This window comes from Argopecten irradians, chromosome 8 (genome assembly GCF_041381155.1).
Source record: "Argopecten irradians isolate NY chromosome 8, Ai_NY, whole genome shotgun sequence".
Classification (NCBI taxonomy): Eukaryota; Metazoa; Mollusca; class Bivalvia; order Pectinida; family Pectinidae; genus Argopecten; species Argopecten irradians.
In genome coordinates this window covers 3,510,974-3,537,773 of record NC_091141.1, presented here as the reverse complement: position 1 = coordinate 3,537,773, position 26,800 = coordinate 3,510,974, and the positions used below count along the sequence as shown (strand labels likewise).

The 26,800-nt window shown below is 35.3% G+C and overlaps 1 protein-coding gene across 1 annotated transcript in view; it reads left to right on the top strand.

Moving 5' to 3' along the window:
• The window catches only part of LOC138329111 (uncharacterized), a 45,157-nt gene extending 22,238 nt beyond the window's left edge, over positions 1-22,919 (top strand). The window contains exons 2-6 of the mRNA XM_069275861.1: positions 8,396-8,652; positions 14,243-15,175; positions 15,997-16,539; positions 18,029-18,730; positions 19,576-22,919. Coding sequence (XP_069131962.1) covers positions 14,503-15,175; positions 15,997-16,539; positions 18,029-18,730; positions 19,576-20,318 — 2,661 coding nt within the window. The 5' untranslated portion in view covers positions 8,396-8,652; positions 14,243-14,502 and the 3' untranslated portion in view covers positions 20,319-22,919. The remainder of the gene's footprint in view (positions 1-8,395; positions 8,653-14,242; positions 15,176-15,996; positions 16,540-18,028; positions 18,731-19,575) is intronic.
• The last annotated feature ends 3,881 nt before the right edge of the window (positions 22,920-26,800 follow it).

Genomic DNA, 26,800 nt, shown 5'->3' with positions numbered 1-26,800 from the left:
CTTAAGGGAGCGATATACGAAAGATGGGTCGCAATTCTACAGCAATTTGACATTGGGGTTGATTATAAACCTGCTGCCCAAATGGTTGTCCCAGACGCGTTGTCTAGATGTCATCCTCACGATAAATTTGGTACCATGGATTCGAGCCCTGCAGAAGATGACCCATACTTTCCTTATGTGACCGATCAACATGCTAAGCCTGTGAAACTGCCGTCAGGTCAAAATCTTGCATCGCTTATTAACTGTTCTAGCGATTCTGAGCTGGAATTGAACAAGATCTTGCTTGTACCCCATACCAACATATCTGTGCTTCATTCTGATTCTGAGTATGATGCTGACACTGAAGAAGAAACATTTTGTGATAGATCAGTAAAGCGTCATAAAAAACAACTTCGTCACAGATCTCGGGGTAAATTGTGCCAGTCAGAATACTCTGTTGTTGAACCCCCACCCGTGGCCATGATCCATCAAGCGAAACAACAGGATGCAACGAGTTCTTCGAATGACACGACTTCGAATGTGATACATGATGGCAACCATTCAGAACATTCTGTTGTTGACACCCAACCAATGACCCCTGAAGTAAATCAACAGGAAACAACAAGTTCTTCGACTAACGAAACTGAGGAGAAACATGATGACAACGATCTTTGTGGTTTCATGATAGAGCGACTTGACATTTTTCAAAAGACTGATTTTACGGTGAATCGTCTGATTCAGCTACAGGCACAGGATAATGAACATTCTCTGTTGATTGACTATTTACAAAATGGTGTACTTCCTGATTCACAGAAACTATCACGTAGAATTTTGCTACAAAGTAATGATTTTGTTCTAATTGACTCTCTCTTGTTTCACTCCCGAGTAACAAAGTCGAAACGAGCTCAGAACCTTGACCATTACCAGTTGGTTTTACCACCACAAGTCATTCCTACAATCTTAGAGCTCTACCACGACTCGCCTATCAGTGGTCATGGAGGAATTCAGGATACCTTGGACCGGATTCGTGAGCGCTACTACTTCCCTAAACTGTCTGTTGTTGTTACTGATTACATAAAGTCTTGTCACCAATGTCAACGTCGGAAAGTCACACGTACAAAGATAAAAACTGGTATCACTGCCTACCCAACACCAAGTTCCCCATTCCAGGTTTGGGAGGTTGATTTGTATGGACCTCTTCCTCTTAGTTCTGCTGGAAACTCTTACGTGTTCACGGCGGTCGACATGTTCTCAAAATACCTTTGGGTGATGCCAATCAAGAACTCTGATGCACTGACTGTTGGCCTTGCTCTGTATTATATGGTTACTACATTCGGTGTCTGTAACACGCTAGTATCAGATAATGGATCTGAATTTATTGCGAAAGCTGCTAAGGAAACTTGCCGTCTCCTCCAGGTTCAGCAAAACTTCACGCCCAGTTTTGTACACAAGTGTTTGGGTGCATGTGAACGTACACACCGTGTCCTGGCTGAAAAGCTTACACCGTACATGAATCGTGCCAAGAACAACTGGGAAAGCTTATTGCCGTCCATCATATTTGCCATGAATGCTGCAGTCAACCGTATGTCAGGATACTCACCTTTCGAAGTTGTGTTCGGTCAGCGCCCAACCTTTCCATTAGCTGGAGTTCCAGTGGATATGTCGACTATACCGGCTAGCATATCTACTTATGTTGAAGATCTTCAACCTGGAGGTGGTTCGGTCACACATGAAGGATGCAGTCTTATTGAATCAGGACAAAATGGTTGCCCAACAACTTGGAAATAACAAGGAAACAGTTCAGACGGGAGATTATGTTTATTTACAACAAACGCCCACAGGTGCTGGACATAAACTTCAGAACATTTACTCAGACGTACTAGTAGTTAAAGAAAAGCTGTCTGAACATTTAGTGACCCTAAGTGATCCTACCACAGGGAAAGTTGGTACTCGCCCTGTTCACTTAGATCGACTAAAGCCAGCTCATATTCGCGCCCCAACACCCTCAAATTATTTCCGTATTGTTTCAAACAACAGAGTTGAATGTGGTGTCCAAACTGAAGACTTTAGCCCTATCACTTCTTCATCCTCTAACCGCGAGTCTGCTAGTGACTTACAGTCAGATCTAAATGAACATTTCCCGCAGATTAATGGAAGCGACTCATCTTCACCGATATCCTCAAACCTCGATCCTTCCAGTGACTTACATTCTGATGAAAATGTATCCTCTCCGCAGGTTGTAGGAAATGACTCATCTCGTTCGATGTCCTCAAACCAGGAGTCTACTAGTGATTCACATTCAGATATTCATGCGCCATCTCCACAGGTTATAGAACGTGATTCCTCTTCATCTACTCCATTACCTGTGTTACCTCAAAGACCTAAACGAACAATAAAAAAGCCAGTGCGCTACCGTGATTCTAGCTTTACAGCTGATTCCGACATGTCTTCGTCAACTGGACAAGATAAATTCTATAAAATCAAACGTGTTCTGGCTCAAAGAGGATCTGGAGCAACGCTTGAATATCTCATCCAATTCAGAGGAGAACCATCACAAAATGCCATGTGGCTGAAACCACGGGACTTGAATACTCATGCTCGGAAAACATGCCTTTTGAAGCCACCTAAAACTGTGTTATAGAGAATGTATTATATGTAGGGGTGCATAATTGTTGTCTTATGCACAGGTTCAGTACTTGTTGTTCTATTGACTTTTTGTATGAAATTGATGACTCAAATACTGATTTTATGAAATCCAATTATCCATATGTAATGCAGTGTATTGAGTGTTTTCATTATTTGATGTTTAAGATGAGGCTGATACTTTTTGCCATAGTTAGATGTTTTTATACTGAAGGACTGTATTGTAAAATGATGACATTCATGTTTTTGTATGGTTTTCATATTTTATGATTGATTTTGAATTGATGATTTCCTTACAACATAACATTTCTCACCTTTTTTTTTAGATTTTTTTAATCAAATGAATACATTGATATATTAGACAGAACTTTGCTATGTTGGAAGTGTGCCACTTCTCAATATTCCAAATTATGTATTGATGCTATAGATTTTTTCATAATGTTGATCTCTGATTAAGAAAATTCATGTTCTATATTTGTTTGTTTGTATATTTTTTGCCATTCCCCATGTCTGATCAGATGACATCTTGATTGGAAATTTATTGATGCAACATAAAAGAGTCCTTGACCAAATATCTCTTTTTAAATTCTAGTCAAAGTGATGAATACCTATAACTATTGATAATTAAATGCACTGAATTAAAGATAATATGAGAATCTTATTCTCATGTGAATGATATATTTTCCCAACAGTTTTGTATAGTATGTATTTCATGAATGGGTTTGCATATGAATAAATTTAGATTGAGTTTGATATTTGACATGCAATAATCATAATTTGATATATTCTGATAATGAAATGGATATTACCATGATATTCATTATATGAATTTAAACTTTGACATTAATATGGATTTCTGCAATGTATGGTGAAAAGATTAGCTCCCATGTATAGCTATTGCATTGAAATGTTGTGGATTTTTGATAATTGACCATGCATACTCAAATATGTTCATGTTATGTTTATGCATTTATTGTTCAGAGATTTTGTTTTATTGTAAAGGTATTACAATATTACTTATTTGTGAAATAGATTTTCAGTGTGCCAATGCCCTAATACTAGTCAAAATATCTGTATTTTTCGCTGTTGTTATTACAACTTATTCCATTCTTATTTTCTGGAAAATTTCCTTACAACACCTAGAACTCAAAACCAGATTTTAAGCAAAGTTACTTCTATGTAATAGGAAATGCTATGTGTCATGTTACATTATACAGGCCAGAAACTCTCTTGTGCATGTTAAGTATTACCTTTTAAATGGAAATCTTGTTTGTTCCAAATGTATTATTGTAACAGTAGGCATGGTTTAGTCATGCTAGTAGATCTTGTAACCAGACAAGGTCATTTCTTTTTACAATATTACTGTGAGGGTTCATAAACACATTTTTCTGTTTTCCTCTTACTTGCACTTTGTTAAATGTGTCACATTTGAGGATGTTTTCAATATTCTCCTGGTTAATGTAGAGTGCTCCTTTGTTTAAGATGATGTTTGTGATAGTTTGGTGCATTTTGATAATATGCAAAAATGTTAAAATTCAGATATCACTCTATTTCTGTATAATATTACACATATATGACTTGCATTCCTGAACTATGGTTTTGACCGTATTTATTAGTATTTTCTTTGACATGTCATTTCAAAATTGTATGCACAATTTTTGTTTGGGGGGCGGGGATGTCGTATACGTGTATTTGTACATGTCAAAGAAAATATAAATTAATCCGGAATATAAAAATGTTATATGTTTGGTTCTAATTTTACAATCTCCATTTTTCCGGAATTGTTTCTCCGGGTTTCGGTTATTATGTTACTTATGTGAAGAAAATGAAAATAAACGAAGCAGGCAGCAGAACAGAAGATTTTGTCATTGTTTCGACCCTTATTTTGTATGTCTGACGTCGCCTTCACAACAAAACCCTCTCACAAGCCTTTCCCGGCGACGACAGTGTCTTGATAAATAAGAAGTTTCCCGGCGTCATTGAATGAGTGAAATTCCTGTTACGCGATATTTGGGTAAGAATCGATACGTCACATCTCAAGGGATTTTTCCTCGATCTATTTTTGACACAGGTTACTGGACTCGCGAGAGGTATCTGGACTGAGTCCAGTAACCTCGCGTGCTTTTCGCTGCCGATTTCGGGGTTGATATCGCAGTTGATGAATACTTCTGAGAAACGTATTGGCCAATCAAAATACAGCAAAAGCACCAGTCATATAATAAACGTATATATATGTAGTATATATTCCTATGTATTATCGGGGATATTTTATTTTCATTTGCTTTTATATCTTCATTTTTACAAGGATTTATAAGTATCTACTCGTATATCGATTAAAATTTGAAAGCTACCGCACGGTCTGAAAAAAATAGTTTTTTGTTTTGCTTAATATTGTCTTTTATAATATCAAAAATAAATTTCTTCCACGTGTTGAAACGTATTACGGTATGTATCTCAATTAATTCGGTTAGCAACACACAACACAATGTTTGTAATGATCAATCATCGGTGTGTATGTACGTCAAGAAAAAATATCCTTGATATCATGCATTTCAGAAAGAAATATGTAAAATCTTTTTGTTTACGTAAACCATCTATGTACAAGTTAATACATTTGTTATATATGTTGCGATAATATAATTGATCTATGTAAATTAGCAATGATTCCTCTCCTGTGACATGTTCATGAATTTAGTTGATTTTAGTTATTTTGTGTCATAAATCTTAGAAGTTCCTTAGTGTTTATTTACATATAATATTTACTATTCCACAAAAAACATTTTTACATCTTATATACTTTTGACAAGTTTCTCTCACGTGATAATGCACGGAAGTTAAAATATGTACATGGAAACTCGTCTATTTTAATGTTAGAGGCAGAGTAGTGATGTGATTAAACACACACGTTTATTTTTAGTTGCTCTAATCCTCATATAACATATTCCGCACATTATACTTTTATATACATAAAACATACAACATAACAACATTATGATTATATTATTTATTTCATTATTGGAGGAAATTACTACCTGATGCATTTGAATGCAAGGTTAACACTTGTTAATTTTCTCCTACATTACATATTTTGCACATACAATTTACAAACTTACGGAACTTTCTTTCACTTATCATCTAGTTTCCTTTAAGTCTCAATCTAATTAGAGACGAAGCGTCATGTCTGAGTTTAAGACGGAAGTACGTACGTCGAACAGACTGTCTCATTGATTGTCATTCACTCTATGGCAACAGCATATCGTGAACATGTCCTCAAGGTCGGAATTAGTGCAAAGCTTATATTATTTTGTAGTTTTTTCTCTCAAGTATTTCAATCAAATTTTCTACAAGTTTAAGCTATTTGTATCAATCTAGTTACATTAAATTACACATATTCATTTTATATCTTCATCAAATGATCAAGCATTATTAATGTCTTACTCATACACCACACATAGACATTTTATTTCACACAATTCACTTAGTTACCGGGGAAAAAAAAACTATAAATGCAAATAGAAAAAGAAAAACCCACAATGTTAAAAAAAATGAAACACACTACATTGTACATAAATTACGCATGTATGCTAGAAGTTGTGTTGTATTTTTCATTTAGTTTTCACAGATTCAATGTCTGTTCTATCTCAAAATAGATATATAATAAGAACTGATAAATTGCTAACATGCATATATGCCATCAGTTTTTTCACTTAGTATCACGTTTATATGTTTTTAGATTTATTCTTCTTATCAAATAGTTAAGTATCAAAAGTTTTACTCGTAGATAATGAGACGACCATACATCAATACTTTACTTACGGTTATATTATCGCTTTGAAGCACGATTTACAACTTAAGTTTTACATTGTACAAAAATTAATAGTAGTTAATATACATTTAACACCACAAGCTCATGATAGTTTTTTTATGCATTTGTTGGCTGCTTACTACATTATAATATATATCCCTTTGGGTTTTTCCCCACAAGCTCTAAATAACAACAGCTTGATAGTTATAGGTATATTAAATAAAATATCTCCAACTATCCCCTAGGCAAATCTACAGATAATATTACAACTATTGATTGATACGTACAATGTTATTGAGCGATTATTTTATTATCTTTCATTTTTCTATATAGTTTTTCTACATTTCTGGTGATGCCATGATATTCTTAGTAATATATTTGTGATTGGTACAATTATTTATAAGGAAAAGAGTGAAAAGTCTAATCTTTAAAACTTGTCGCCTTTGATACGCAAAATAATTGAGAATCAGCCATAATCCAATCGAAATATGATCTGGACCCCATGCGACGGAAGTGTTAATATACCCACGCCTGTCATCTATAATGCCGCCGCCAGTGGTAGAAGTGGATCAGTAGCCCATCATAATTCTGATTTTATTTTGTCTTCGTTTATATTTGACTTGTTTGTGTATGCCGTCTTCATTCTATCATCGGAGTTCCTGTTAATATATATATCTCCACAAAAGACACTTACATCTATTATTTCAACATACGTATATTTTCTGGATAGTCCCCTGAAGTGATTTAACACCAGATGAAAACTGTTATATAAGGACTATGCCAGGCTATGTCAGAGTCAGAGATAGTGACGTGTTATTTCACGCAAATTTTCAATTATATCTCTGTGCTTGAAGACATAAACATTCACACAAAAAAAACCACCTACATATTCAACGGATAGAGAGGAGCCGATGCAGTATAATGCCGGAATGTTTGTCTAAAGTCTCCTTATCCAAAAAGAATATCACTACACTACACTTTCCACGTCAACACAATTATCATCAACGGATTTGGAAATACCCGAAGCAGTCTAATGCCGGGAAAGTTGTATGAATCTCCTTTTCCGATGAAGTCAACACAACACCTTCCACGTCAACATATCTCTTCGAAGTGCTCAACGGATTTGGAAATACCTGATGCAGTCTAATGCCAGGGAAAACGTGTTTATATTTTCATCTCCGGAGAGGACTCATTACACTTAGTTTAACTTATATTCTACAATTTTTTACACGGAACTCTCATCTTAAATAATTCTTAGCCTTATTGTGCAAGAAATCACCGTTGGATTCAAGATGGTTGTACATCGTTTTCAGCACTCATTAACTTTTCATCACGCGACGACATATTTATAAACATTTCTATATCTACGTTGGACATTTTAAAGTTATATTTTGAATACTGTGTTTTTAATAATCTATTCGGAACTCTATGTTTTACATACTATACTTATTATGCTTTATATATATCCTTTTCAAGCAACATTCATATCAATAATTTCACTTTCTTTATATATATTTTATTTTCAATCAAAATATTGAAAATTATTTGAAAGTGTCTTACTTTCATTTTTAACTTAACTGTAAATTTTCATTGTATGAATGTACATGCATATAAATGATAAGAATTTTAGAAATTTTATAATTTATTATATCAAATTATATCTAATTTGATATAATGTATAACATGGCGACGAATGTAGTATAATACATATAAATGATAAGAATTTTAGAGTTTGAAATTTGGACTAATATATAATTATCCACATATATCTTTCACGTACGGGGTATGTTACACTGTGTAGGTCAAGCACATGTGTTTCATATTTACAATAGTATATGTACGTGCATGTAAAATCTAGTGGAAACCAACTTCTGTTAGGGTCATTGTATAACTACTAATTACCTAGCCATGTTATTAATTATGATACATGGTAAGTTCTAATGAGTAATCATGTTTCCCTATGTACAGCAACTACGTTGGGTCATCTGGTCCAGGTATTGGCTTTCATACCCTAAGACTCCAATAAACGTATCGTACCATCCACTGAATCTGCGTTGGAGTTCTACATCTATACACACCACAACAACCTACGAAACTACACGAAGTTATAAACATCATAGTGTGAAATGTAAGACCCGGATGTTTCTTAGCCGTGTTCGACTCCGGATCCGTGTTTATCAACGCCATGGCTACGGAAGATCGCTTGCCATAAAAGGACAGACAAGGTGAGAATAATGGCTTTTAGGAATAACATCAAATATAATCATAGACTAGCCATAGAACAAATGGGCTTTTTACTGTTCTAGAACCGTTGTGAAATTAATTATATGTCGTAATTATATACTGTATATATTGTTATGTATGCACATTCTATGAGTGGGTATCTTATATATAAAACGAAAGTAGAGCAAACGCAGCACCAATCTCAGAACTAACTAGATCTCGAGCTACTATGGCGCTGACACCAGACTAAGACATTATGACAGATAGGGACACTAAACCAGACATCGATCCGTCATAATGTCTAAGTTTGGTATCAGGGCCTGAGTATCTCGGTCACACCAGACATCTATCTGTCATAATGTCTAAGTTTGGTGTTAGGGCCAGAGTATCTCGGGCTATCTGAGAAATTGAAGATTGCTGGCCAAACACTTCTGAAAATGAGGTTAAAACTGCTATTCAAATTAAACTACTTAGCAATTCTGACTTTTTTACCTAGTAGTTTTGATTTGTTTATAAATCCCCTTATCCCGATTTTCATCATCAGACACCTTATTTCAGTTTCACCTCTTAAACAGCATGATGTGCAGTAGCACCATGACTCGTGTCTGATGTCTTTCACAATTCATGCAGGATATGCATATATAGGTCTAGAGATTCCCCAACTATTTTTTATCATGTTTATCAAGCTCGAGTTAGTTGATTTTCAAATTTGGAAAAGACACAAGTTTTACACGAGCTTTAGCGAGTGTCTTTGAAAGTTATATGTGTCGTACCTGAGTAAAAATTTTGACATGTTATTTTTTCTACAGTTATCCATTGCAAACCATAGGTTTGATGAATCCAGTTGTGGAAATCATTCAAATGGACAGACAAACATGTATGGTACCATGTAAACGTTAGAATTTATGCATTGTAAAATTCTTCTTTTTTTAATATCTTCTGTATATTTAGATGCCATGGAAACATACCCGAAGAAATCACTTTAAAATATTAAACATTGTAGAAATATAAAACGAATTTGTAGACAACACCTTGGCTTCATGGTCTGACCGTATGAATTCCTTTCACTGCGCTGTACACGTAAATGTAAGGATTTCTGGCAGTACTGTCTTTCTCTATTAAAGGAAAATTTTTAAAAGTTATATATAATTTATACGAACATACAAAATCCTGTGTACGCAATGGAAATGAAATGTCAGATTTTTTTTATATGTAATGTAGGGGTTTAACAAGGCGAAAATCTCTCACCGTTTTTATTTTCTATTTTTCTTAATGATCTTGAAGAATATCTTCACCAAAACAATGTGTCATATTTGAGAGAAATTGATAGTTTATGTGAAAATAATCTTGGTATGTTTGTCAAATTATTTGTCATTTTATATGCAGATGATACTGTGCTGATGTCAGAATCACCTGGAGGTCTACAATGTGCACTTAATTGCTTTCAAAGTTATTGTGACGAGTGGAAAACTAACTGTTAATACACAAAAGACAAAAATAGTAATTTTTGAAAAACGCAAAAGTAGACGGCAATATAATTTCAAATTATTTAATGATCAGATAACTCGTGAAGATTCTTATCCTTATCTTGGTATATTGTTCAATTACAACGGCTCATTTGCTAAAACAAAGAAAAAGTTAGCTGACCAGGCAAAGAAAGCACTGTATGCATTGTATACCAAAATTAGAAACGTCCCATTATCAATAGATTTACAATTGAAATTATTTGACTCACTTGTATTCCCTATTTTGTTGTATGCCTGTGAAATCTGGGGATTTGAAAATGTAAGCATTATTGAGAAAATTCATTTGCAATTTTGTAAAAAATTCTTCATGTTCGAAACAGTACTCCTAATTTTATGGTTTATGGAGAACTTGGTAAATTCCCTTTAGAAATTGAAATCAAGGTACGGATGTTAATGTTTTGGCACAAATTAATTACAGTGGGAGATAAACTCTCCAGTGTATTTTATCGCCTTACAATGCAAGAAAACGATACTACAGAATTTAAGTGGCTTGGGAATATAAAGTCACTCCTTAATGACACAGGTTTTAACAATATATGGGCATTTCAAAATACATGTACGATGAATAGAGCTTTGTTTAAAAACTTGGTAAAACGACGTTTATGTGATCAATATATTCAACATTGGTATTCTATTCTTGAAACATCGTCTCGCGGACAATTCTACGCAACCTTTAAAAAGCAGTTTAAACTTGAACCATATTTAGTAAAGCTTGATTTCGAAGAACGTGTTATTATTAGTAAATTTAGAACCTCGAATTTAAAATTTCCTATTGAAACTGGTAGATGGGCTGGTACACCACGTGATAACCGTATTTGTTTATTATGTAATAACGGTATTGGAAATGAATATCACTACTTATTTCAATGTAGTAATGAAGTGTTACTACTAATAGATATAAATATATTCCAAAATACTATTATACAAATCCAAGTTTATTAAAAATGGGAGGCATGTTTGAAATCTGTAATCGAACTCTATTAACGAGAGTGAGTTATTTTCTTAAACAAATAGAACAGTTATGTATTTTAAATTGATCAAAAAGTAGTGTACTTGTTACATACACCTGCATTTATATCACTTGTATGTCATTACTATTATTATGCTGTGAAATAGCTGATTATATTTGTTATACGATATAGCATCAAATATACAATTGTATAACTACTACATGTATATGTTCAATCTATTTATACTCTGTACAAAGTATTAAGCGTTCAAGTTCTATTAAAGCTAAAAGTATGAACTTAAGTAAATTTGAAATATATTTAGTGGTTATGCAGTTGTATTATACTGCTATGGCTACGCTAAAGGTCAATGATATGAAGTATTAAGCATATACAATTATAATATTAAATTACATGTATTGATATGGTTGTTGTTCATACTACAATCATACATAACTAACGATGACCATGTATTATACTCTCCAATGTACGTAAAATATTTCATACACGGATATGTACGCTTGAGTGTAACATGTTCACACTGTACTATCAATTACCCTGTCTGTCATGTATGTTTTGTATAAATTGACCTCTTGTGGCACACAAAGGTGTGCCCAGAGTGTATTAATAAAATCTGAAATCTGAATCTGACAAAAGTTATTTTTAACTCTATTTGTATTTGTAAAATTACAACCTATTCATTATAAGTATTGTAATTCTCAAAATGTCGCTAACTTTTGGTGTTTATTCGTGATACAACTTTAAAAATTGGAAAATTAATTAACAAGATTTTATGTAAACATGCTAAATAACTCTATATTTATACCGTGATAATAACTTTTTTCTCGTCTACTTTCAAGAAACTTACCACCATGCAATGCATCATAATATCTTTCCGTCATAAAACATAATATGTTGTTTAATACTTTGAATAAGCAACTGCCTTTTATATAGTAAATGCAGTGACACTGTGTAGTTAAGTAGTCTGAAGTTAAAAGCCAATCGAAATCGAGAGATAATTGGAGTTGACCAATCACAGGCGCCAAGGTGTGTAAACATAAACGATAACCAAACTGCTACTGAATTTCGCAGCATTGTTATGGGATAAATAATTTTCCTCTCCAAGAACCATGGAATAATAATTACGTAAAATGTGTAGCCCAAGATACTCTGACCCTGGCACCAGACTTAAACATTATGGCAAATATATGTCTGGTGTAGCCCAAGATACTCTGACCCTGGCACCAGACTTACACATTATGGCAAATATATGTCTGGTGTAGCCCAAGATACTCTGACCCTGGCACCAGACTTAAACATTATGGCAAATATATGTCTGGTGTAGCCCAAGATACTCTGACCCTGGCACCAGACTTACACATTATGGCAAATATATGTCTGGTGTAGCCCAAGATACTCTGACCCTGGCACCAGACTTACACATTATGGCAAATATATGTCTGGTGTAGCCCAAGATACTCTGACCCTGGCACCAGACTTAAACATTATGGCAAATATATGTCTGGTGTAGCCCAAGATACTCTGACCCTGGCACCAGACTTACACATTATGGCAAATATATGTCTGGTGTAGCCCAAGATACTCTGACCCTGACACCAGACTTACACATTATGGCAAATATATGTCTGGTGTAGCCCAAGATACTCTGGCCCTGGCACCAGACTTACACATTATGGCAAATATATGTCTGGTGTAGCCCAAGATACTCTGACCCTGGCACCAGACTTACACATTATGGCAAATATATGTCTGGTGTAGCCCAAGATACTCTGACCCTGGCACCAGACTTACACATTATGGCAAATATATGTCTGGTGTAGCCCAAGATACTCTGACCCTGGCACCAGACTTACACATTATGGCAAATATATGTCTGGTGTAGCCCACGATACTCTGACCCTGGCACCAGACTAACACATTATGGCAAATATATGTCTGGTGTAGCCCAAGATACTCTGACCCTGGTACCAGACTTACACATTATGGCAAATATATGTCTGGTGTAGCCCACGATACTCTGACCCTGGCACCAGACTTACACATTATGGCAAATATATGTCTGGTGTAGCCTAAGATACTCTGACCCTGGCACCAGACTTACACATTATGGCAAATATATGTCTGGTGTAGCCGAGATACTCTGGCCCTGACACCAGACTTACACATTATGGCAAATATATGTCTGGTGTAGCCCAAGATACTCTGACCCTGACACCAGACTTACACATTATGGCAAATACATGTCTGGTGTAGCCCACGATACTCTGACCCTGGCACCAGACTTACACATTATGGCAAATATATGTCTGGTGTAGCCCAAGATACTCTGACCCTGGCACCAGACTTACACATTATAATACTTACAGTCAGTGGTGATTTGATAGTATAAACCCCGTTGAATTCAACCAAAGGCTACTCAACTTTATTTCTCTATATATTGAATATGTCACGCGCAATTTGAAGCCACGTGGATGGATAGATGATGGTTCGCACTAGGAACAGTTAGACACATACCGATGATGTCGCAATGTTTACATGTTCTGTTGTTCATTATAAGATATCCTATATGTATTTGTAACATTTTCATTGCATATTATAGGAAACCACAGTAGCGATTGAAACAGCGATCAAACTTTACGCTAACATTCTAAGAGTCGATAAATATGTACTGTCAGAAGGCTTACCTGTGTTTGTACATGTTCCTCGATCGATGTCCGTTTCATTTGAAAACTTTAAAAATCCGGAGACAATATCATGTTTCTGTACGAAATCATTATATAAACATCCGTGTGGTCAAGTAATTTTAAACGGGAATTGATCACTGTAGAACTCAAGTTGGGTCGTAAAGTTGATGACCCATAGCTGTTCGTCACACATCTCCTTAAGGCAAGCTGTTTGAATCACAACTACACAACCAAGCAAAATAATTCAATTGGAACCTTATAAATGTCATAAACACTAAATTGGGAAAATATTGAGCTATAGAAATAATAAGTACGACTGTAAATATAAGGAGTAATTTAAAAGTATCTTTCTAATCGTTCTATCGAAGGATAAGGATAGAACCACCGGAAAGAGACTTTAATTCTTAATTGCAGGCAGAAGATCAGAACAGGTAATTCAGTCCTTTGATGTACATCATAAGGATCATATAACGGAACACTGTGGTTGACTGTGTGGCGTCGCACTCTCTGTAGTCTTGAAAGGAAGTGTCTTGAACTGCTTTTAATTTTACCATGAGATAGTCCAGTGATGGAAATAACATTTATAGTAACCCCTGGAGTATCGAGTGAAATATGAAGTCTTCTTTCCACTTTTCTGCTCGACTGGCGAAAATGAAAAACCAATCAGACTGTTCATGTTTCAATCACGTGAAACAATAAGTTTTTGTCAACTAAAGCTAGTCAACAATGAAGTCTACAGGAGATCGCCACCGATCAGGAATACATATGATTGCAACAAATTCCATTCAGTACTCACTGAGCCTTCTATAGTGTATCGAAGAGGGCGGGATTCGGAACCGCGCGTAGCAAACGACTGGGTGTTTGACAGACCAACAACATCAAACGATCATAGTTTATATAGGTGTCTGAGCAAAGCCATGTATGGAGACGAGAAGTGGTTTCCTCTGGTGCTAAAACTGCTCGTAAAATTGGAAAGACATGGGGATTTTCTTCCAGTGTTTCAAACATTCATTTCTCAGACAGAGGATGACAACGATAGACATTTTACCCAGATTTTAAACGGATCCAAGAATCCAGGCATATGTGAATTGTATGCTGCCGCATCTCTGTATTGTACAGATATATTTATCTGGAATGTCAACAGAGAAGAATGGACTGTGTACCATCCACTTATATTACCGACAAAATCACGTCGCCATTTTGTCACCATGGCAACACTAACGGACGGGGGGTTTGAGGTTCTTGTTCCAGCAGCTGTCTCCCCTGACTGTCAAGTACAGAGACCACCAACCAGATCACTTAATGATATACGGAGTGAGCTGGGAAAAGTTGCCTGGGAAATCACTGGTAATGTATAATTTATCCTCATTTTGGGGGGGGGATTCCCATTAAAAAAGAACTGGATAGATATACTGATTTTCTAAAATGTCTTATATATTTTAATAGTACAACGCTTAAAAAATGATCCATATCTTCGTGATCAAGGGGAGATAAGCTCGAACACACCGCAGTCACACGTTGTTTCCTGGTGTTTGGAGGTTGCAGATACAGTTTATAGTTTTTGTTATCATATCAGCATTAATTGTTGGTCTTGCAGTATCATTATTAATACATGCATATAATGTTGTGAACATCCTCAAACATCATACACACATATTGATAGATGGAGACATATGTTATAAGTATCATTTTCAAAACAAGCTTAGAAAACGAATGTATTCAACATTACCACTACTCCATTGCAATGTGTAATTCAAATGTGTCTTTAAGCATTATTCTGAATATCTTTTGGGTTTATGAAATCATAGGCAAAAACCGACTGGGCATTCTTTATATACGCTGAAAAGAATATCCGTTTGTGTTTCGTCTATGCATTATGCTTACGTATACATGTAATTTAATTTGAATAACACAGCGGAGTACTAGTTATATGTTTGATGTCTTTACCTTCTTTTACTATAAAACAAAATGAGTTGTGGATCATTGATACCCTAGCCAGTAGTTTTATTTGGCTAATTAACCAATAGAAATGAGTAAAACATTTGAAAGTTAATTATATTACTGTAAGCTAAATGCACTGTTAAATCAAATGAATTTACAGAAAATTATAGGCTGTGTGGAACGAAATATAATGTTTGACGTATCCTGTTTTGTTTTCTCTTTGAAAGCATCTAGATCATGCTGCCAAGTATCTAGACATGGGCCGCATGTCCATTTGCGGTTTCTTGCCACAGACAACAACCATTGTCACTCTGGATCATCGACTCGTCGTCCCACAAGACAACTATCTGCTGATGCCAATTATGCTCTGAACTTATTGAAATGTACGAGAAGACGGTTTGATCGAAACTATAGATTTGGGATTACATTTCGTCAGTGCATACTTAAAGAAATATACGGTACGGAGGACAGTACTGACATGGCAGATTTTCCAGTGCCAGGAGACATTGCAACTGACGAAGAAATCTTAAGAGTAGTCAACTGGTTGAAGCGGCCCGTCTACATATTCTGCAAGGAAGGAATATCGACTGAACACGAATGGAAATGGAAAGCGTTCTTACCGAATCGTGCATCCACAATGTGTCGCTACTGTGTAACCCTTTACAGAGATCCACAGACAAACATTTACGCAAGAATCATACCCTTTGAGGGATGCAACTGTTCTCTGCCGCCTCCCCCAATCGAAGTGGCAACAGATGAAAGCAAAAGAGGTACAGAAAAAATCGTTAAAGATAAGTAAAAATTAGCACCACGTAAAAATACACGTTAAGCAGTACCTACATGTATCGTAAATAACCACAGTAACATCATACTTAGTATGTGCATTTCGATACTAGGAATTAAATTTATTTTCAGTCAAACTCTTTAAAACTGATTTCAATTCCCTGAACCATTATATGGAAAGAACACATTTGATAATATTAATAGTTTTTCATGGAAAACAAAAATTGTTCTCTTATCTTTTTACATTGTATTTTAGAATACCTTTCATCATTTTATCACCTATTAAATCAATCGTCATAGCTATAAATACCGTAAATGTGAAGCAGAACTCGTACAAATGTGTTTGCTTCAAATTTCAATAGCATTTCTGTAAGTCTCCTATATAGAGAATACAAATTTAGTATCTTACAATACGAGTTTTATTTTGGTGCGATATTTAGGAAGGCTTTCGGCTTTCCGTGTCGAGCACCAAAATATAACTTGTATCATAAGATTCTAACTGTTTATTCTGTTTATCCTGCAACTGCCCTACATACTGACGGATAACTATTGCCAGATAAACTTGTGTTTTATCCGTCAATACGAAATGCTTTATCCGTCAATACAATCACGTGAATTTGTTCCATATCTGACGGAACATTTTGACTTGACCCCCGAACTTTAACCTTCCAGTGAATGAAACGTCATTCAGTCCCGCTAAAAATGACGTCACATTCTCCGGAATGATATCATTTTTACGATATCCAAAATCTCGTAAGGTGGTGTCGTCTTTTTCGTTGCTCGTGGTAAAGGTATATATTATAAAATTAATTCTTTCAATACACAACGTTCAATAACAAAGCAAATTGCCGGTTACTTACTTGGTTTCGCTCGAAGCGAGACAATGCTTTAATACGCAGGAAAAGATTCATTCATTAAACTGAATGAGAATGTACTCCTTTTTACTACCGTGGGAAATATATAAACCCCTTCGCAAACAGTTCCAGTAATTCTGTTCAGTGCGTATATTAATACCACTAAAATGATATGGAAAAACTAAAAAGATAATAATAACAATAATTACCTATTAGATGATAACTTTACAATAAATATCTTTGGCATGAGCCAAGAAAAAGACGACACGGTAATACGAGGGTTTCGATATCGTAAAAATGACGTCATTCCGGTGAATGTGACGTCACTTTTAGCGGCATTCACTTGAAGGATTCAGGTTATAAAAAAGTTCCGTGTGAAACATATTCACGTGATCGTACTGACGAATAAAGCATTTCGTATGGACGGATAAAGTATTTCGTATTGACGGATAAAGCACAAGTTTATCCGGCAGTAGTTATCCGTCAGTATGTGGGACAGTTGCAGGATAACTAGTTAGCGATACTTCTACTCGTTAATGCGCTAATTTACCACTGCGTTACCCTGTTCACAGTCCTGCAATCCATCAGAGCACCCTTCTTATACATGAAGTTCTTTTATTAGACCACATCAGACGGCGAAGGATTGCAAAGGACAGTCGCCACAACCCAATGCTTGAATACTTCCTGGATAGAGTAGATCACAGTAGCCTAACTGACGAAGACATCTTCATGTATCCTCCCGAAAGAGGTGATGTGTCCGATATCTTCCACGCGCAACAACGAGAAGACATGGCTGACAGAATGATCGATACAATGCAAGGACAACACTCACTCTCTGCATGTCTAAGTAAAGAAATATTTGGAAATAGTGACCAGGTTGAACTCATAAACAAAACTCTTCAGTCCGAAATTCAGGAGAATACAGACAAGTATGATTTCTCAAAACCACTCGGCACAGTTCCTATACAAACAAAGGGTGAACTCGGTTTAACGGCCGCCGCTACGTTTTTCCAAAAACCCATTCTCGTTCTCCTGGTTGACGAAGATGGAACAAGCAGATGGAAAGAATTCACCCAAATTAGGAGAAAACGAAAGCCAACATCGATGCCACGATTGCAGAGTGAATGCTTGAGAGGACGAACTTCAGACAGATATGTTGCAACTCTTTTACGTAACTCGTACGGAGAGTTCTACCGGATCCTTCCCAAACGCCTGGTATGCAATTGCCAAATGGAAAAGGTAGAAGTTCCTGGTAGGAAGACAGGATCACTTGAGGACCGTGAACTTGGTGGAGCCGTGGCAGGAATTCCAGACATATGGCTACGTAAGTAGTACACGATATGTTTTGCTAATTTGTCTAGCATCAAGCGTAACGTCATTTTATCTGGCTATTTTCACCGGGGAAGAATTTATTAATCTAATTATCTTCTTCACACAAAAATGTTTGTACGGTCAAAACGTTAAGTTTGACTTAAATGTCTTTCTATAGAACTAATGCATGGTTTAAGATGTGATAATGACAGGTCAAGGACATACATGTATCTTGGTGATTTTATAAGTTTGTATGTACATTTCCACTGATCTTATATTTGAACTATTGAGGCTGAAGAAGGCATTTTGTGTAAAAAATAATTATGCATGAAAATGGATTGTTGAATACAACCTGTCTTTTTTGCATTAATAGATAATAGCTTAAGTTCACCTGCCGTGTTCCGTTTTGATATCGAAATAATATATTTATATTTACATTTTTACTGCAACTCCAGAATGTATTTTACCAAATGTGGTTAGCGTTCACCAGTGCATGAACTGCCATCTGCTTATTTTCAAGTTATTGTCATTTTGATGTCATAATTGTCTTGTCAGTGATCACGGAAAACGGCTGTTTAAATGGCTGTTCCATCCTTGACAAAAATGAATAGTTCTTTCATTAATTTATAGATGCAAAATATCTTGAGAATGTATCATAACACTGCTATAAATTGTAAATATAAGCACTAAACTGGCAATCATAGAAGTATGAATGTCAACTGGACAGCGACAAAATTCAACAAGAAGCACTAGCGCGCTTTATTAATTTGCCGATATCCAATTGCCATCATATTGCCATACTCGTCAACTTCATACAGTTCAATGCTTAATGAAAAATAAAAATATTTTCCATTCCAGAAAAAAGAGAGGAATTTCATCGAAATTATCGAATTATGAATTCCGCCTTTGGACAAGTCTATAATGACATCAACAAACTTCACACACTCCTCAATGCCCAGCTAGCATTGTATGAAGAAATGATCAACTGTTTTGAAAGTCGACGCCGAAATACGAACAAGATAACTGTTTTTGGATCGGCGACATCAATGCTTGGGACAGTACTAATGGTAGGTGTCAACCCAGTACTAGGGATCGGCATGTCTTTGTTTGGTGCATTAGGTGTTGCCACACGCACATGGAAAGAAAAATCTCTTTCAGAAAAAGATCTTAAAACACTGATTGAAAATCAATACCTTCTGATAGATCTTTCACAATCTGTAAGGGACGGCATTACACAATTCCGTGACTTAACCGGAAGAATTCTTGCTGACGAGTTGGGAGACGTCAGAGAAGAGCTCCTCCGACACGTACCAAAAGAGTATTTTGACAGGATACTTAAAATGATTCCTGGGTTCTGTATGCTAGATGAAATTTTCCAAACATTGTCAAACATTTTAGCACGGCAGGCAGCTAAAACCTCAATGGCATTACTCGGAAAGGTGCTGGCAGGGGTTTCAGTGCTGGTGGATACCGCTATGATAGGGATAGCTTTGAGAAGTTTACACAATGGAAGCAAAACGGAAACTTCCGAAATTTTGCGCAAAAACAGGTACCAACTCCGAGGTGTTAAAAACTCGATTCTAAAACCACTTCTTCGTTAAGGCCAATAACTGTATAAAGCCTGATATATTAATTCGCCAGAACATGGGCTCGTTTTCAACGGTTGCGTTGGCTGTTTTACACCATCAGTTACATTATTGTCTCGCTCCTATAAGTGTTGTATGAGACTATGATTTGTTTGTCTCTTATAGCTTAGTTTTACTCCGTTACATGCCTTTACTATTTGGGCAAGTTGAAGGTATTTACCGAGACATTCAATCATGATTTCCCTTCTGCAAAGGATAATCCTCTTGTGATGCAGATGCCTTGTTGTGAATTGCCTCGCGGATAATTAAGTTTTATGAATGATCCCATCAGACCAGTCTCTGGTATTGATGGTAGAGGTAATCGTATGCTACCACAAGTACTTCTCTGTCGCTGTTTGTTTGTTTTTCTTTGTTTTGTTGTTGTTACTGCTTTGATAAGCTGAGTCTCTTGTACGGATAGAAAAGTTAACCGTATGCTATCACAACTAGTACTCTGTTTTCCCCATTTTGTTGATAATTATTATATCATTATATAGTTATCATTTTTCTTTTAATATTACTTTGTCTTTGTTGCAAAAGGGAAAAACAGACATGTGCCTTCAAATTATTTTGCTATAGGGTAATGTTTTCTGCTTGACATGTTTTAAGCAAATCGCTTTTTAACAACTGTGCAAGGTTTACGAAGAATGCGTTACTTCTTCAACAACAACACCCATTTGCAGGTTTGTTTTTTTTTAAATTTATTTACATATATTTACAGAAAAAGGCAATAGTCATCAAATTGATAACATAGATAATTAATGATGTCGGGCTCTTGAATTTGTTCGAAACTATCTTTTTTAGTCGAAACATACAATATTTCTTCTTGGTTCGTATTACCCCAAGAACCGACAATATATGCTTACGTTGCATAATTTGAACTTGATAAGGTTTTTAGAATAACGTTCATTTGGTTTGCATTAATGCTGATGGAGATTGAATGTGTTCATATATTTTTATGTTTTTTTTTCTCATAATACCATGAAAAATGGAAGCACTCTCTTGAAAATGAAATCCCGTTACACATTCTATATTTTGCTAAGAGAAAGTGCCAATTTAGCAAAACTCACATTCAAAACCTACCCGCAAAGGCAGATAACTCTGTACCATATTAAAAAGTCTCCTAATATGCCAATGATACCTCTTTGGAGCGCTGATTGCACACGTACAAGATACATGTACAATGTATTGCTAAACTATCTTGATTGTCCCGCATGCTTTTGATTCGCCTGTGTGAATGCTTATTTCGTTTTAAATGTCCATTTTATGTACACCTGAGTATCAATTAATTTCAAAACTTTAAATGATTCAAATCGAACTAAGATGCTACATTTTGTATTTTGATATATGGCTCTTCATCTTTGCAATCTATGAAGTTATTGATATTTTCGTGTAAGCCGCTTAACCTCATCAAGATTGATAAGTGTTTAGCATGATTGCCGTTAATCATATTTTGATGTTTGCTTTATCTCTGTTTTATATTTTTGCTTACAATTTATTTATTCACTCTTTCCATCTTTACTGCTTAGCTTATCGCAATCTGTTAAAAGTTATTATATTGCTAATAGTAACCTAGCGCTTCCATCTTTCATAATACTTGATATATCTCTGTAAAGGGCTCCGATAATATTGATAACTTTTACCCAACAATTATATTATTATATAAGAATATACCTGTCTATGTTATACAATATCATACTTAATCAAATTAAAAGTCATCTGCTGACTATTTTGTGAACTTACTCATCAGGTAATAACCCCAGTAACTTTATTAGTATTTGCGTGAATGCCTTGGAGATGGTTTTATGAATTAACGTAATTGTCCACCTCTATAGGTAGAAAACATTACTGAGTACTTATTTTGTGAACCAACGTGATATCCAAGTCAAAACGGATTAGATAATTGTCCTTAATCTGCCGGGTAATGATCTTGAGGTCGTGCCTATTAAACACATTGAATGATCTCGTGAACCTTTTGGATTTATGTATTTGTGAACATATCGGACAATAACCTCTTGTCTACCGTATACCGTGTACTGGCCAGGTAATGATCTTATAAGTCTACCGTATACCGTGTACTGGTCGGGTAATGATCTTATAAGTCTACCGTATAATTGTGTACTGGTCGGGTAATGATCTTATAAGTCTACCGTATAATTGTGTACTGGTCGGGTAATGATCTTATAAGTCTACCGTATAAGTGTGTACTGGTCGGATAATGATCTTATAAGTCTACCGTATACCGTGTACTGGCCGGGTAACGATCTTACAAGTCTACCGTATAATTGTGTACTGGCCGGGTAATGATCTTATAAGTCTACCGTATAATTGTGTACTGGCCGGGTAACGATTTTACAAGTCTACCGTATAATTCTGTACTGGCCGGGTACTGATCTTATAAGTCTACCGTATACCGTGTACTGGCCAGGTAATTATCTTATAAGTCTACCGTATAGGAGATTTCAGAAAAGATGGCGATGACGTCACACAAAGGTACATCCGGGCGCTCAAAGGTACAACTCCGTATATCTGTACACATAAACATGTGGGAACACAGCCGCTTGAGATGTTTGTTTACATTTTTATTGTAATAAATAGTACGGGGCAATCCGAGAATTGTTGCTTTATCGTAATTTCAAAAGGTGGTAAATAAAAATATTTAATAATAATATATAGATATAAACATATGGTATTCATATATTTTACGTTGTTAATACTCCATTTTCGGCCGCCACGAGAAAAAACACGGTCGCCATTATGTATAAACATTGACAGAATATTGCTAATATCAGCTTGAAATTACAAATTAAATTCCAAGTTCCGCAAATATCGTACTGAAATTTGAATAAGCGATTACTGTTTTCTTAGTCTTACTTGGTAAAGCACCTTACGATGTGTGATTATGACTTAATTAAAGTTTGCTTTCGTAGATTACCCACATGTACATCTGTCTTTGATTTGAGTTCTAAACAAAAAAAAGTGGTACCTATTGGGAAGATGTGACTTGGGCGGAGGGTGAAATACAGAAGAAATAGCTACACATGGAAAAAAGAAAGATATACAGTACCATATGGATTCAAACAAGCGCACGGCAGCCATTACGTACGTACAGTACTGCCGAGATCTCGAATTTCGTCCTTTTTCAGAGTCACAAAATTACGTATTCTGGCTAATTTTTTTCGTCAGAAATTTTGCAATTTAGTTTATGACATACAAATGAGCCAGTTTATTGTTACTTTTTATCATATTTTTAAACAAAACTTTTAGTATTTTATGATTTTCGAAGTCGTGCGCAATGTGTCCTATTCGGCATTTACAGTATTACGATATGTATTCATAAATCTAAATGTAGTCTATCTAACACGTATTCGAATTATTTGAAAGTAATATCACTTTAATTTGAGACTTCACTTATTCACTTAGCAGCCCATAAAATAAAAACGACTGAAATTAAAAAATAAACTCTACAGCATTAAAACTGAACGATTTCACCATTTTATTTTTCGAGATATCGGCAGCCATAGTTTACGTAAACATGTACATTGCGTAGATCTGCATAGAAGTATAACACAGTGGTTTATAGCATTTCTTTAAAACAACATACTATACATGGTAAAGAACGAAATACATATCTTTTGCAAGTACTTATTGAGATATGTGTTGGTAATTATGTATTTATATTATTAAATTCCTAACTATGGGGTGTGGCCTGAGGTGATCTGCCAGCAAAGCCATGCACGAGCGGCCGTGGTCTGGCAATGTGGTTCATATTTCGTTATATTTTTATAGTGTTGTGAACAGCTTTTTTCATGTATAACAAAAAACATTACACAATACAATCAATTATCTATTCATAACTTTTTCACAACATGGATTTCTACCTGTGAAGAAAAAACGGGTACTGTGACGGCTCGACACCGCTTCGCAAGCTGGCTTCAACACTCTATCTACACAAATATATTCAGCAATAAACAATTGTAAATATAAAAATATAAATGTCTGTAACCTCTGAAACAATAAGAAACAATTTCAAAATCGGAATTTGCAAGTATGAAATGTGTATATATTTGTCATATTTGTCAAAGTATCGATTGTGTAGCAGGGATGTACGTATCTGTTATTGTTTTTATTAGTCGCCATACTGTGTTTGTACCTTTGAGGACCCGGATGTAAACTTTCTGTGACGTCACGCCATCTTTTCTGAAATCTCCTATAATTGTGTACTGGCCGGGTAATGATCTTATAAGTCTACCGTATAATTGTGCACTGGCCGAGTAATGATCTTATAAGTCTACCGTATAATTGTGCACTGGCCGGGTAACGATCTTATAAGTCTACCGTATAATTGTGTACTGGCCGGGTACTGATCTTATAAGTCTACCGTATAAGTGTGCACTGGCCGGGTAATGATCTTACAAGTCTACCGTATAATTGTGTACTGGCCGGGTAATGATCTTATAAGTCTACCGTATAATTGTGTACTGGCCGGGTAACGATTTTACAAGTCTACCGTATAATTCTGTACTGGCCGGTACTGATCTTATAAGTCTACCGTATAATTGTGTACTGGTCGGGTAATGATCTTATAAGTCTACCGTATAATTGTGTACTGGTCGGGTAATGATCTTATAAGTCTACCGTATAAGTGTGTGTACTGATCGGATAATGATCTTAAGTCTACCGTATACCGTGTACTGGCCGGGTAACGATCTTACAAGTCTAACCGTATAATTGTGTACTGGCCGGGTAATTATTATTATTATTATTCTCTTTATTTCCTCCAGTTTGAAGATTACATAAATAGAATAACATACATGTAATACAACATTCAACATGGCTTAATCTGTACAACGAATAATATAAGTGATGTAACAACTAGTTGAGTAGATGTACATAAAACGTTTTAGTACTATCTATAGTGCAGTATAATGGTGCAAAATAATTGATAGACAATAATATAATGATAATAATAATAGTAAATAAATAAAAAAATAATAGTAATAATAATAATAAAAATCAGGGGGGAAAATTAACACTTCAGTATATATATATGTGCACAATGAACTCAATCAATTTACTACACATACAAGTAGTAAGAATAGTCATAATTAGACGTGATTTATAACTATTTGAAAAAATCATTTAACATTTTTGAAACATATCTGACAGAAACGTGGCGAAATTCTATTATATCTATACTGTTCAAATCATACATAATTCTACCACCTATAAGTATATGAAATAATTGGAAGTCTGAATGGGAATGTAAGTATACGTTGAAACCGATTCCATCTATACTTAAAAGCTCACACCATAACCGAACTCGCACCTCTTCCGTAAATCCACACTGTAACACAATATGCGTATATATATCATTATACATTTTCCCACACCTATGACATAAATCTAATTTATCCGTCTCTGGACTTCTTAAATCAACAACTAATGACATTATATTGTAGACTGATGTTCTAATTTGCGGATGTTTTATCAATAATCTCCAAAATGTATGAGGAAAAACAAATTATCATGGACCAAAATAAATCTATTAAAATCACAATCACTACGCATCCTTTCTCTCCATGCTCTTTCTTCATATAAATGTACATTATACTTTACTTTCGCTTTCCATGAACTCTTCACTGGAAACACACCAATTTGATAAATATTCTTGTAAGAACAATGTATAAATTGTATTTTAAGAATAATTAATATATCACTTGTAAAACCATAACTGTACATATCTGATCCCATGTCTGACATAAAAATACGAGTGAAAAATATCTGATATGACATACAGTTTTTATCGAGGTTACATAATCTACCAAAAAACATTAATTTCCTCATGTCTATATATGCCTCTATACTGAACCATCCAAGAAGTCCCGTACACATATCCTTACGAGTTCTTGTATGAAATCCTTGAATTGATTTTAAAATAAACCTCTGAGCTCATTCTAGCATAAACAATTTCACTTATTTTGGAAGGCACCACCAATTCACAACCATACAGGTCATAAGCATATACGTTATTTGATTTAAATACTTTTAACAACACTGCCTAGGGATTTAAGGCACACGGATGTAGCACCGATTCCTTATTAAAAACTCAAGACACCACTTTTTAAGCTTAGTTACAAGCTCGCTCGTCAGCGTGCGTTCCATACCTGTTTGCAATATTGTTTAATATCACACCAACGTGTGTGATGTCCCCTTAACAAACAGGAAGAATTTGCTCATATAGATAACTCAGAATTCTAACAACATAGTTTCGCTTTCTTTAGTGTATCGGTCCCGGGTAACCGAATTTACAAGTTCAAAACCGAAAAATTCCTGTAACTGGCCGGGTACTGATCCTTATAAGTCCTACCGTATACAACCGTGTACTGGCCAGGTAATTATCTTATAAGTCTACTACCGTATAATTGTGTACTGGCCGCTATGAGATGCTATTCAGG